This window comes from Hypanus sabinus, chromosome 2 (assembly GCF_030144855.1).
Source record: "Hypanus sabinus isolate sHypSab1 chromosome 2, sHypSab1.hap1, whole genome shotgun sequence".
NCBI classification, from domain to species: Eukaryota; Metazoa; Chordata; class Chondrichthyes; order Myliobatiformes; family Dasyatidae; genus Hypanus; species Hypanus sabinus.
Genome location: NC_082707.1, coordinates 98632029 through 98647225, shown reverse-complemented (window position 1 = coordinate 98647225; position 15197 = coordinate 98632029). Strand labels below are relative to the sequence as shown.

At 46.7% G+C, this 15197-nt stretch overlaps 1 protein-coding gene across 4 annotated transcripts in view; it reads right to left on the bottom strand.

Moving 5' to 3' along the window:
• Positions 1-15197, bottom strand: part of farp2 (FERM, RhoGEF and pleckstrin domain protein 2) — a 242812-nt gene that overhangs the window by 125287 nt on the left and 102328 nt on the right. For 3 of the 4 annotated variants that reach the window (XR_009508090.1, XR_009508099.1, XM_059951181.1), the window contains exons 8-10: positions 7596-7743; positions 6487-6582; positions 5398-5561 (exon numbers count right to left, since the gene is read on the bottom strand). Coding sequence is in view for 2 of the 4 variants with exons in the window: in XM_059951181.1 (XP_059807164.1) it covers positions 5398-5561; positions 6487-6582; positions 7596-7743 (408 nt within the window). In the remaining 2 variants the exon portion in view is untranslated. The remainder of the gene's footprint in view (positions 1-5397; positions 5562-6486; positions 6583-7595; positions 7744-15197) is intronic. The other variant, XM_059951189.1, reaches the window with a different exon arrangement.

The window sequence follows — 15197 nt, the reverse complement described above, 5'->3', positions numbered from 1 at the left end:
CCACAATTTATTGTATGCAGTGATCTTGATCTTGATTCTAAATTATTTTGTATACTACATGCATTCAAATATTACACCTTCAGTTCTCTATTCATCACCCTTTTCAATTTTGCCCCCAAATTACACTTCAACTCATCCCACTGATAAAGCACAGGCAGATGCTAGGGCAAAATTGCATCAGTCTCACCACACACTAAACCTACTTGTATACCAACTGCCCTTTCCTCAGTCCTATCAACCCCAGTTCTCATCCCATGACAAATTATTTAAAACCCTCCCCAACAGGTCTAGCAAATCTGCCAGCAAAGATACTGTTCTCCCTTGGGTTCTGTTTTTTTGTACAGGTCATAACTTCTCCAGAAGAGATCTCAATGATTCAGTCAACTGAAATCCACCAATTCCTCAGCCCTGCATTCATTGTCAGATTATCCTATTTTACCTTCACTGGCTGCAATCCAGAGATTACTACCCTGGAGGTCCTGCTTTTCACCTTTCTATTTAACTCCCTATATTCTCTCTTCAGGACCTCCTCCCTTTCCCTGCCTGAATTGAAGTAACAATTCTCCTGCTGCATTTCAAATTATTTTAAAACTCTTATATCATCAGGACATATAAAACTCTGGTTGCAGCAACTTCATTAGCAGGGGAGCAATCTAGTTTACAGCCAGCGACCAGAAGTATAAACAGAGCAAATGGCAAAATTTGTGAGCATGCATTTTAATGTGAAATATTAATATTTTACATTTTTCATGGTGCTGCTCACATTAAGATAAAACAGTGTTGCAGAAAAGCTACTTCTGTATCAACAATTTATTGTAAAGTATGATTTTCTGTAATATTTTCTAACTGTTACAAAAGTTGAGAACACGGTCATTCAAAGGTTGATTGGTATTCAACAGAAATTCAATTGCTGAGTCCCTTGGGAATGTCACAAGTTGCAGACACTGAGACTGTGGCGACCCATTTCCTGGCACATCCGAACCGACTCACAATTAGATAGCCTACGGGGGTTTGCGAGCACAGAGCTTTGGAGCCTCTGCGCCATGGGGGGCCGGTTGAGGGAGGCTTAAAAGTGAGGCTGAAGATTTCGAATAAAATTTTTTTCCTTCCACTGCAGTTACCGACTCCGTGTCGTAATTTTAGCGCTGCGTGTCGCAATTGGTGACCCCGACAGTCCAAACGATTTTTGGACCAGAAATGACCGACGCCGCCTCTGTTCATGCGGTTTCGTTGAAACTGCCGGGTTTCTGGACACAGCGCCCGAACCTATGGTTCCAGCAAGCCGAAGCCCAATTCCACGTTCGCCAGATCACCTCAGAAGACACCCGCTACTACTACGTGGTGAGCTCCCTCGACCAGGACACAGCGGCCCGGTCACGGAGTTCGTACAGTCGCCCCCGGCAGACGGCAAGTACACGAAATTCAAAGCCCTGCTCCTCAGGACTTTCGGACTCTTACGGCGCGAGCGGGCTGCCCGTTTACTGCACCTGGATGGCTTGGGCGACAGACCTCCATCGGCTTTAATGAATGAGATGTTGTCTCTAGCCAACGGACACACACCCTGCCTCATGTTTGAGCAGGCATTCCTGGAGCAGCTGCCCGAGGACATACGCCTGCTGCTGTCCGACGCGGATTTCAGTGACCCCCGGAAGGTGGCAGCCCGGGCGGACTTGCTGTGGAACGCCAAAAAGGTGAGCGGGGCATCCATCGCACAGATCTCCCAGCCACGCTCCCGGCAGCAAACCAGTCCAGGCCCGGCCGCAGAGCCTGCCAACCCCCGGCCCAATGAACACTGGTGCTTCTACCACCAGCGGTGGGGTGCAGAGGCCCGCCGTTGTCGCCCGCCCTGCAAGTTCCCGGGAAACGCCAGGGCCAGCCGCCGCTGATGGCTACGGCGGCTGGCCATCGGGATAGCCTCCTGTATGTGTGGGATAGAAGGTCGGGACGCCGGTTTTTGGTCGATACTGGGGCTGAGATCAGCGTTTTACCTCCGACGAGTTACGACACCCGCAGCAGGGCACCGGGTCCCCCCCGAGGGCTGTGAATGGCAGCACAGTAAGGACCTATGGCACCCGTCAGGTGCAGCTACAGTTCAGCTCCAGCCAGTTCACGTGGGACTTCACACTGGCCGCCGTAGCCCAACCGCTTCTGGGTGCAGATTTTTTGCGGGCTCACAGCCTACTGGTCGACCTGCCCAGGAAGAGACTGGTCCACGCCGAGACCTTTCAGACGTTCTCCCTGGGTGCAGCCCAGTTGCCAGCCCCACACGTCGGCTCCATCACGCTGTCCAACAACGACTTCACCAGGGTCCTGGCGGATTTCCCATCGGTTCTGGCACCGCAGTTCACAGCGGCCATGCCCAGGCACGGCGTACAGCACCACATCCCAACTCAGGGACCACCCCTCCACGCCCGCGCTCGGCGGCTTCCCCCGGGCAAGCTCCGACTGGCAAAGGAGGAGTTCCAGAGGATGGAGGAATTGGGGATCATCCGGCGGTCCGACAGCCCATGGGCCTCCCCCCTGCACATGGTGCCCAAAGCGACGGGGGGCTGGAGACCGTGCGGTGACTACCGCAGGCTGAACGAGGCTACCACACCGGACCGCTACCCTGTGCCGCACATTCAGGACTTTGCAGCAAACCTGCACGGTGCACGGATCTTCTCCAAGGTAGACCTCGTCCGAGGGTACCATTAAATCCCGATGCATCCTGACGACGTCCCCAAAACGACTCTCATCACCCCGTTTGGCCTTTTCGAGTTCCTCTGCATGCCGTTCGGCCTGAAGAATGCCGCACAGACGTTCCAGCGGTTAATGGACGCGGTGGGACGGGACCTGGACTTCGCGTTCATCTATTTGGATGACATCCTCATAGCCAGCAGCAGTCATCAGGAGCATCTGTCCCACCTCCGTCAACTCTGCGCCCGACTGAGTGAGTACGGTCTTACAATCAACCCCGCCAAATGCCAGTTCAGACTCGATACCATTGACTTCCTGGGCCACAGGATTACTAAAGACGGGGCAACCCCTCTGCCCGCTAAGGTAGATGCGGTCCGCCTCTTTCCCCGACCCACCACGATCAAAGGCCTTCAGGAATTCGTAGGTATGGTCAATTTCTACCGCCACTTCCTCCCTTCAGCTGCCCGGATCATGCGCCCCCTGTTCGCCCTGATGTCGGGTCCGAGCAAGGACATTACCTGGGACGAGGAGTCCGCCGCCACTTTCGTTCAAACGAAGGAAGCTTCGGCGAACGCCGCAATGCTAGTACATCCCAGAATGGACACCCCTACCGCCCTCACAGTGGATGCATCAAACATGGCAGTCGGTGGGGTGCTGGAGCAACTCATCGCAGGTCGCTGGCAACCCCTGGCGTTTTTCAGCAAACACCTGCGACCACCCGAGCTCAAGTACAGTGCTTTCGACCGGGAACTGTTGGCGCTCTACCTGGCAATCCGGCATTTCAGGTACTTCCTAGAAGGTCGGCCCTTCACCGCGTTCACGGACCACAAACCGCTTACCTTTGCGTTTACGAAAGGGTCCGACCCCTGGTCGTCCCGCCAGCAATGCCACCTGTCCTACATCTCTGAATACACGACGGATGTCCAGCACGTCTCGGGTAAGGACAATGTCGTGGCGGATGCGCTCTCTCGCCCTACCGTTCATGCCCTTTCCCAAGGGGTAGACTTTGAGGCACTGGCAGAGGCGCAGCAGGCGGATGAGGAGATTCCGAGTTACAGAACCACAGTCTCCGGTTTGCAGCTCCAGGACCTCCCCGTGGGCCCGGGTGAGAGGACCCTACTCTGTGACGTCGCCACCGGCCAGCCCCGTCCCGTCGTCCCGACAGCCTGGCGGCGCCTCGTTTTCGACTCCATTCATAACTTGGCGCATCCCTCCATCCGGACAACTGTCCGGATGGCTTCCAGCAGGTTCGTTTGGCACGGACTCCGCAAACAGGTCAGTGAATGGGCCAAAACGTGCATGCACTGCCAGACAGCCAAGGTGCAGCGGCACACCAAAGCCCCACCGCAGCAGTTCCAACCCGCCCATCGGCGTTTCGATCACATTCATGTGGATATTGTGGGCCCCCTGCCTGTGTCGCGCAGAGCGCGGCACCTCCTGACTATTGTGGACCGGTTCACAAGATGGCCAGAGGCGGTCCTGCTCACCGACACCACCTCCGAATCTTGCGCCCGAGCCCTGATCGCCACCTGGATATCTCGCTTTGGTGTACCAGCCCACATTACCTCCGACAGAGGCGCCCAGTTCACCTCCAGCCTGTGGTCAGCTATGGCCAGCCTTTTGGGGACTCAGCTGCACCACACCACTGCCTACCACCCACAGTTGAACAGGCTAGTGGAGCGTTTCCACCGTCACCTGAAGCCGGCCCTCATGGCCCGCCTGCGAGGAGCCAACTGGGCGGACGAGCTTCCCTGGGTCCTACTCGGCATCCGCACAGCGCCCAAGGACGACCTGCACGCCTCGTCGGCCGAGTTGGTATACGGCGCGCCCCTGGTCGTCCCCGGGGAGTTCCTACCAGCCCCAAGGGGGCAAGAGGAAGATCCCGCAGCAGTCCTGGGCAGACTACGCGAGAAGCTCGGTAACCTGGCCCCCATACCCACTTCACAGCACGGGCAGCACCCGACCTGCGTACCCAAAGACCTACAGAACTGTAAGTTTGTGTTTGTACGAAGGGGCGGGCATCGGCCACCGCTGCAGCAGCCATACGAGGGGCCGTTTATGGTGCTCCGGAACAACGGGTCCACGTTCGTGCTGGATGTTGGGGGGAAAGAGGAGGTTTTCACGGTGGACCGCCTCAAACCGGCCCATGTGGACCTGGCGCAACCGGCCGAGTTTCCGGCACCTCGGCGCAGAGGCCGACCTCCCAAGCAGGTTCTGGCCCAGACTGTGGACATTGGGGGGTGTATTGCCGGTTCTGGGGGGGGGGGGTTATGTGGCGACCCATTTCCTGGCACATCCAAACCGACTCACAATTAGATAGCCTACGGGGGTTTGCGAGCACAGAGCTTTGGAGCCTCTGCGCCATGGGGGGCAGGTTGAGGGAGGCTTAAAAGTGAGGCTGAAGATTTCGAATAAAGTTTTTTTCCTTCGACTGCAGTTACCGACTCCGTGTCGTAATTTTAGCGCTGCGTGTAGCACACCGCTACAAGACTCCAGTATTTACTATTCAAGACAACACGTGGTAAGTGATTGCTTCTCATCAAGTCTTAGTGTGCAAGACAGGAATGTTTGGAATATTATATATCAGCAGGAGTCTCAATTTAATTCACTTGTAGCTAAATCAGCTGTATTCCAAATATTGGTAATTTTTGCAAAATCAATATTAAAACATAACTGTGTAAACAAATACAAAAATTATTTTAAAATATAGCTACCACCTACCTGTATCTAAAGGAGGATCCCCGGGTGAATAAAATTGCCTTAGCCTTTGGCTTGGGTTGGTCCATGAGTCTGAAGAAAGTATGATACTCAACACAGTTCTTCCAGAAAATCTTACACAGATCACGGTCGGGCAGAAGAAATTCCAACGTATCTTGGTAGGAATCCTGTAATCAGAGCAGAACCGAGTCATTTGTTTCAAAAGTTCCCCAAAAACTGCTGTTTGGATACTCTACAGAATAAAAATCAAGGTATTCAAAAGTGACAAGAAAGCCCCAAATTGAATAAAGTATTTGGGGAACTGGAAGCTTAGGAGAGTAAATTTCCAATGTGAGGCTGAAAATAGTGGCAAAGGTCAAAGAGACTTAGATACAAGGAGGCTAATTTGACGAGTAACGGGTCAGATATGTGTATGACAACATATGTTTGGAAGTCATGAAAACAAAGCGTTCCACTATATCTGAATATATGCGACAAACATAAGCCAATTACCAATTACATTGTAGTTAAGTTGCATCCAAATTCCTATAAATCAGCATACAGTCAACGAGGTATCCATTTTATTGATGCTAACTGAGCTATAAATTAATTTTGGCTAAAACACCAAAAAGAACTCAGCCGCAATGCATTTCACCTGAAAAGAGCAGTATTGCTCTGGATCATCAGTGCTGCACTCATGGCATTGTGACTCTCAGGGGCACAAGTTTAGTGGAAGGGCCAGAAGGAAGAATGTTTTGAAAGAATGTGAGATGTATGGATGGTGCAAGATTGTATTAAAATATGTCAAGCTGCATAATCTTGCATGGTGTGAAACAGCTGCTCCACCAGCTCTCTGCCTTTGATCTGTGGCATGTGAATGCTGGTATTTAACTTCAACTTGGGAATGTTTGCATATCTTACGGGGTTGACATTCACAAGAGCTTGGCATTCTTCATGACTTGCAGCATCCTTGGCCAAATTTTCAAATTTCTCTGCACAGCTATTTTATTTTAGAAACCATCTTTTTGTTAAAGCTTTCATTCACTTCTTTCAAAGCACGCTATTGACAGTAATTTCAAATCTTATATCATCAAAATTAAAATAAAACCGTACATGGACCTCTGGGTGGAGCTTGATGAGGAATCTTTTCCTCTTGAAACTAAGCTTCCGGATCTTCGCCCAATTAAAGGTGTTTATTTTTGTATTGCCCTGGAGATGAGAGAAAAGAGTGAAGGGAAAGAGTGAAAAGGCAAATTAACAATGTAATGAATTTAAACCCTTAAATCAATGAATCTGTAAATGGATTTAATTGTGCAGTTTCCAGCAGCTGGCAATGAAAAAGCATTCACTAACAACACACATTGAATATCAAGCCACTGGCAAAATCTGCTAAAACCGCCCAAGGCAGCTTGCTGCACTCTGGATAGACTTGCGTAGGAGAGTTGCACCTTGAACACCACATTAGCATATGGCTGACTACAGACAGTCCTTTCCCACCTCCTGCTCTTCCCTCTCCTGGAACCTCAGGTTCTATGTGATACCCCATCTCTACAAAATAGGAGTTAACCAGGTAACATTAACAAACACATCCAATCATGAAAATGGAAGATTATGTCATTTAAAGAGAGAAGTCATAGATGCAGAGTTACACAACATGGAAACAGACTTCAGCCTAACAAGTCAACAGTGTCAAGTACCCATTTTTATACTGATCCTCTTTAACTGGTTTCATTCTCCTCATATTTCCATCAGCTCCCTGCCAGACTCCGCCTACATAGTAATGGCAGTAGCTAACCAACCTGCAATTTTTTTGGATGTAGTTGGGAACTGGAGTACCCGGAGAACATACAGACTCCTCAATAGCTTCAGGGCTCGGGTTTGAACCTTTGCTGCCGGTGCAAACTCTACTAGGCAATGACCTTACTAGCTATGCCACCATATAAGTATTTCTAATAGCAGTGTGCCAATGATCAGTTAAATAAAAGTCTGGAATGTCACAGGAAAGATAAGAGGATTAGAGAAAATATTAAAACAAAAACTGGAATACCATTAATTTTAGAGAAAGCAGAATGGATTACTTTACAAAGGTGTATCCAGTAATTTGACAAACAGATTTGTGCATCACATAAATAATAGCTACCTGAGCCTACACTTTGATGTCTAACTGCATAACTTACAAGGATTAGTATACTGAATTTTCTTAGTTTCAGATTCATCTCTACCTGAAATACCAGCACTCCCATGTGGGCTACAGCCAGATTGATTTTCGTCCCTTCTCTGTCAGTGGCTGGATGAAACCGAATTCCATACATCTCGAGCTTCCGAGCTATCTCCAAAACCTGGAAATCTGACTCAGCCGGAGTCTGGCCTCTGGAACACAAACCAGATAGGAGACAGTATAGACTTGTGCCACAAGTACAAAATTCAAAGTACACACAACCCTGAGATTCTTTTTCTGCAGGCATACTTAGCAAATCCCTAGAACAGTGACTGCAAACAGTAAACAAACTGTGCAAATGCAGATAATAAATAAATAGCAAAAAATGAGCATGAAATAACAAGAGTCCTTAAATACATGTAGTCATCCCCTTTTGTTCCAGAGAGTGATAGTTAAGGGGTAGTGACTGTACTTGAACCCGGTGGTGCGAGTACTGAGACTCTGTACCTTCTATCTGATGGCAGCAGCGAGAAAAGAGCATGGCCTGGGTGGTGAGATCTTTGATGATAGATGCTGCTTTCCTACAGCACCATTTCATGTAGATGGGTTCAATGGTTGGAAGGATACTAGGCAGAATCCACTACCTTTTGTAGGACTTTCCACTCAGGCTTTGGTGTTCCCATACCAGGCCATAATGCAGCCAGTAAGCACACTTTACACCACACATCTCTTTCTCTGAAAATAGGAAAATTCAGTGCACCAGCTATGCAGATGCAAGGGCTATGGTTAGTAATCCAGACTCTACTAACCCAGCAATTTAAACATGATCAGCTTTGTGCATAATAAATAAACTGGAATGGAAAACAATTAACTATTCAGGACTTTGTAGCACAATAAATATAGGTTCAACCTCCAAGGCAGCATTAAACTACTATGTTAACTGAGTAATACAATTGTCGGTCACTTTTGGCAGTGTCTTTGGAAAGCCCTAAGTACTCAAACATTCCTTGTTACTTCTCATGAGTTCAGCTACTCTGAAACTTGAACCAGGGATATAGAGAAGGCAGGTCTCAATGTCAAGACAAATCACTAGCTTTCACCCTTCAAATCAGATTAATGTGTGATGAAAATTTTGTTTTGTTTTACCGGCCACCTTCTTCTTGATTTCTGATCTACATACTAAATTAGAAGACTCCTGTAATTCAACTTTGCACCCAGTCACAATCAACTTTGCACCCAGTCACAAAGACACACTTCACTGCTACAATGACAAACATTTTGGCAGCAGAAGGATTTCAAACTCCATATTGTCTATCGTTATAGTACAAGATGTGATCCAAAGACCAGCACCAACATGCAAGAAATAGCTCGTACCATTTGCTGTTCTAAGGCAGCATCCTATCTTTGTAACACTTGAGGGCGCTGTAAACCACACATCATATTTTAGAAAATTCATCACCTTCCATAGAAGAGAATCCAATCATCCAAAAAGCTGAAGCCCTCTCTCCAGCAACATCTGTTAGCTACATGTTAAACTGCATTATCTTCCTCTTTCTAACTTCACTATTATGTAGCACAGGTAGCAATCATAAGATCACCACCCTAGAGGTTTATCTTTTAACTTAACTCCCTGAACTCACTCTGCAGGGCCTCTTCACCTTTCCTGCCTGTGTCACTAGTGCCACCATGAACCACAACCTCTGGCTGCTCACTCTACCCCTTAAGAATGGTATGGACTCTATCTGAGATCAACTTTATCCTCACACTGGGGAGGCAACATACTATACAGTAATCTCGCTCTCTTGCACAAACCAATCAATGCTGACCGCTTCTTCTCCACCCTCCTCCCTTCCCTTCCGAGTCACAGAGCCAGGGACCTGACTGCTGTGGTTTTCTTCTGTTAGGTTGCTCCCCGCCACAGTACTGAAAACTTGTTATTGAGGGAACAGCTGCACACACTTGTGACCTATCGCCTTTCCCTCTCCTGAAAGTCACCCAGTTAACTCTGTCCTGCACCTCAGATGTAACTACCTCCCCATATCTCAGGTTAATCAACCTTCAGCTGGATGCACTTCTTGCAAGGGTCGTCATCAAGGACAATACAGGTATCCCCATCTGCCCACATCCTGCAAGAGGACCCACTCTAACCCTGTCCAGTCCAACACTGGACACTCCATTTAAAACAAAATTCTTTTTTATTGGCCCTTATCAATTGCCCAATAAACCAAATGATTCCAAGCCCACTGAAAGTTCTGACAGGTCCTACTCATTTTTTTTTAAATCTTGTGCTCACTCCTTTATATGTTTGTCTAGATTCTAAAATTATGCTAGTTACCTCAGCAGTTACCAAACAGTTTCATGCAAATTCAGTATTACAACTCCTTATGTCAGCTAGATTCATGAGTGGAAATACTTAACACTTATAACTTCATAAACCAAACTTTCAATAAACAATAGACAATAGGTGCAGAAGTAGACCATTCAGCCCCTCGAGTCTGCACCGCCATTCTGAGATCATGGCTGATCATTCACTATCAATACCCAGTCCCTGCCTTGTCCCCATATCCCTTGATTCCCCTATCCATCAGATATCTATCCAGCTCCTTCTTGAAAGCATCCAGAGAACTGGCCTCCACCGTCTTCCGAGGCAGTGCATTCCACACCTCCACAACTCTCTGGGAGAAGAAGCTCTTCCTCAACTCTGTTTTAAATAACTGACCTCTTATTCTCAATCCATGCCCTCTGGTACTGGACTCTCCCAACATCTGGAACATATTTCCTGCCTCAATCCTATCAAATCCTTTAATTATCTTAAACGTTTCAATCCTCACAGGTCCTCCTTTTCCTAGAGAAATAATCCTGGTTTATCCCATCTTTCCTCATAAGTATAACATTTCAGTTGTTGAATTTTGGCAATATTTTCTCAAGCATCTCTACATCATTTCCATAACATGGAGAACAGAATTTTTCACAATATTTCAAGTGTGGCCTAGCCAGACTTTTTCCACTTTAGTCCCTCCAAAAATAACGACCACAGCTTTTTGGGATTTTTTTGGCTTTATTAACACACATCGCTACTTTTAGATGATCTACCTGTCTATAAAACAAATTCTTCTTCCTCTACACTAATAAAAATGTTTAATTTGAGAAGTTAATTTGCCAATTTAATTCTAGAGTATTATTGCCTTTCTGCATTTGGTCTTTGTACTAATTATGCCTTGCCAATACGGCATCTTTTGATTTCAATGCCCAACTAGTCATATAAATGGTGAATCCTAGGCCCACCGTTCACCAGTTCAATGAACCATCTGTAATCCCTGCTCTGCTTTTGTAAATATTTGGACTTTAGTTTATATTATGACCCATGGTTTGAGTCATAGAAAGAATTTCAAAAATGAAACAAACTACAACAGTGTTTAGTTTGCAACTGCCATTTCATTACAAAGGTTAGCCTGGAGGTTGAGAAGTACATCCCCTACGACCTGGTATGAAATTGGCTTCAATTTAATGCCTCTTTCCCAGAACGTGCAGTATAGATATTAGGAAATAAAACTACCCTAACCCTATAGATCCACACTGAAGGCTTTTCATTTGCAACAATTTTCACGGAATAATTCAAAACTAATAGGAGATATGGGATGTGATGCACATTATCCAACAGATCATGCTTTACAGAAACATCAGAAAAACTCTTTACATTATATCACCTGATTCTAAATAGACAGTCCCAAGTAATTGGTGGATTATACAGCAGAAATTAGAATACTATCACACCTCAGCCACGCAATGTAGACATATCAGATATCACCCTTTAATAAGGAGATAGATATTTTATTGACCCCAAAGGAAATTGCTGTAGCATTACAAGTGCACAGATATACAAATATTATAAAAAATAAAAAATAAGTTACCTTAAAAAAAAGATGTACAAGATTTACACATCAGAAATTGCAAGATTACAAGATTTACATGTTCACACTGATGACAGTGCAAGAATTACCATAATATTATATAGTAATGGGTTCACATCATCCTGATAATAAGTGATGGTACTGCACAGGATGTCCATGATAACAGTGTGTGGTAAACAGAAGTTAATAACACTACCAGGAGGGGGTCATCACTTCCCCAGCCATAGGTTGACTCATTACAGAACCTAACGGCCAAGGATAAGACAGACCTCGTTTAGCACTCTTTGGAGCAGTGCAATTATCATAGTCTATGACTGAGAGTGCTCCTCTGTTCAGCCAAGGCGACCTGCAGAGGGCAAGAAACATTGTCCAGAATTGCCAGGATTTTCTGTAGGGTGCTTTGTCCTACCGCAGCCTCCAGTGTGTCCAGTTTGATACCTATAACAGAGCCAGCCTTTCTAATCAGTTTATTGAACCTGCTGGCATCACCCATGTTGATGCCATTGCCCCAGCACACCACTGCATAGAAGATTGTACTGGCAACAGGAGACTGGTAGAACATGTGAAGGAGAGGCCTGCATACTCCAAAGGACCTCAGTATCCTTAGGATGTAGAGACAACTGTGGCCCTTCATGAACATAGCTTCTTGTTGGTACTTGAATCAAGTCTGTCATCCAGGTGCACCCCCAGGTATTTGTAGGTCCTCACACATCCACGTCCTCACCATCAACAGTCACAGAGAGTAGTGTAGGCTTGGTCTTCCTAAAATCCATCACCGTCTCCTTTGTCTTGCTGCTGTTGAGCTGCAGGTGATTCAGCTTTCACCATTTGACAAAGTCCTCTACTAGGGCCCTGTATTCATCCTCCCATCCTCCCTTTATACACCCAACTATTGCTGTGTCATTACAGAATCAGTGTTGTGTACGAAGTCCAAGGAGTACAGGGTAAACAGGAAGGGAGCCAATACAGGAAGTCGCGCAAACTGTGGTCTGCCTATTAGGTAGTCCCCTATCCAGGATACAATGGAAGTGCCAACCTACATTGAATGGAGATTTTCCCCAGCAATGAAGTCTGCATGGTATCGAAGGCACTTGAGAGATCAAACAACATGATCCTCACAGTGCTGGCCTGCTTATCCAGATGGGAGTAGGCTGTGTTCAGCATGTAGAGGACAGCATCGTCAACTTCAGTACATTCCTGGTCGGCAAACTGCAGGGGATCGAGGCCTGATCTGACTAGGGGTGAAAGGTGAGCCAAGACCAGCCTCTCTAGGGTCTTCATGATGTGTGAGGTCAGTGCCACTGGACAGTAACCATTCAAGACTTCTGACATCGGCCATTCTTGGGTACTGGGAAGACACGCATGATGTTTTCCACACAGTCGGGACCCTTTACAAGCTGAGACTCAGATTGGAAATGTAATGGAGAAATCCACACAGATGCTCAGCACACTCCTTCAGAACACTGGGGTTGACACCATCCGATCCCATTGCTTTTCTGTGTCCGAGTTTCCCCAGAACCCTTCTCACTTGCTCAGTAGTGAAGTAGTCCATGATGACTGGGGAGTTGGTGGAAGATAGGCGCTGGGAGAAGTGAAGATCGAGACGATAGCAGTTGGTATGAGAAGTGTGGATGGTAGGTGCTGGGCAAGGAGGGGATGTAGACAGGGGTACCCTGTGTTGTTCACCCACGTGTTGAATAGGAGGAGGGAAGAGGAAGGCGTTGGTGCTGAGGGAGCATTGGGTGCCTCGGCACCTAGACTGTGTGCTGAGGATGTGTGAACAGGAGGGCAATTGACAAACCTATTTACGAATTGATTTAACTCATTAGCCCATTCATGGCTACATTTCAAGGCTCTACAGCTAAGCTGATTGAAGCCAGTGATGTTCTTCATGCCTCTCCACAACTCCCGTGTGCTACTCTGCCCAGACTTGTTCTCCAGCTCTCTCTTGTATTCCCCTTTAGACACCTTGATCATCTCCTTTAGCTCCCTCTGCACGTTTTAGTTCCATCCTGTCTCCTGATCTAAAGGCTCTCTTTTCGTGTTTGTGAAGAGCCTTCAGATCACTGGTGACCCATGGTTTGTTGTTAGGGAAGCAGCAAACAGTCCTTGATGGTATTACGGTGTCCACACAGAACTTGATGTAGCCAGTGATGCGATCAGTAAGTCCGTTACTGTCGTCCCCATGTGATCCACAAAGCACATTCCAGTCAGTAACCTCAAAGCAACCCTTCAAGCCTTCAATGTCTTTACTATCTTGGTGGTAGCTAGCTGATGCTGTACTTCGGGCTTATACAAGGGCGTGAGATGAACCAGATTGTGATCTGATCTTCCAAGTGGGGGGAGAGCTGTGGAGCTGTATACATCTTTAACATTTGCCTACACCAGATCCAGTGTTTTATTTTCTCTTGTATGACGCTTGTCAAACTGATTGAAGGAGGGTAGTGTTGTTGAGAAAGAAAGATGATTAAAGCTTCCCAATACTGCAGTGAATGCACTGGGGTGTTGAGTCTGGAGTCTCGCGATGGTAGTGTGTATGAAGTCACACACAGTATCGGGACTGCACTGGGAAAGAGGAATGTAGACAGTGAGCAATATGGAGCATCTGAACTATGTGGTAGATAATAAGGACATAAACTCAAAGCAAGCAGTCCAATATCGTACTGCAGATTCACCCTTTCACAGAAATGTGATTGGGATTACACAATCTATTGTTCACAAGCACAGCAAGCTCATCTCCCTTCCTCCTACTGCACTGTAGATTAACTCTGCCTGCTCGTATCATTGTAAGCCTATTCACAGTAGCTTGTGTAGCCATGTTTCAGTGAAACACGTAAACTTGCATTCCCAGTACTCATTCTGTGTCCTCATGAATACTGCTAGTTCATCCATTTTTTTTTGCCAGCGATCTTGTGTTCCCCACAATGACTGACCGGAGATATGGTTCCTATCTCTATCTCTTGTTGGGCCACTTTTTTTAAAAAAACACGATCTGCCGCTTCAGTCTCCGTCTCAACTCGTTAGGAATATCGCGCTTCTGCTGGTCAAACAAAGGCTGCTTCCAGGTTGCTAGTAGTATTGCCTCCACTACTGCAGTCACAGCACTCGATGGAATAAAGTATCCGAGAGCCAGAAGGATGACGAAAATGCTCTTAAACAGAGTGACGTCCATTGTTACACCCCAGTGTTGTTAGCCAGTACAAAAACAAACGAAAGAAACTCACTAAATAATGTCAAGACAAACTATTACGAACCCCGTAACTGGGTTATTTACCAGCAAAGATAGAGACGTCCGTTGGAGTCTGGTGATACTATTTTTAACAGTATTTATTAGCAAAAATACACAAAAATAATATCAATGCAAGTATACAGATAATATACGTCAATACTAAACCTAAAAGTGCGGGTATAATAATAATCAATAAGAAATAAGCTCTATTGTTGTCTAGGGGATAATGTATTGTCCGACGGAAATATAAAGTTCATTGCAGTTCACACAAGCTGCTGTCTTTTGTTTGTCGCTGTGTTGCAATTGTTGGAGAGAGAGAGAGAGAAAAAGAATGGGAACATTTACCGCTACGGGTTTTGCCAACCTTCCTTTGTGATTTCGATCCGTTGGAGTCTCGTTGTCATGGCCGTTCAATTGTGACCTCTCCTTTAGCTAAACCGTTCTTCTGTGGTGAGCCCGCCACCCAGGCAAGGGAGAACGCACACAAGCTCCCACAGGCTTTCGCTATAAAACGCTGTCATGGGAT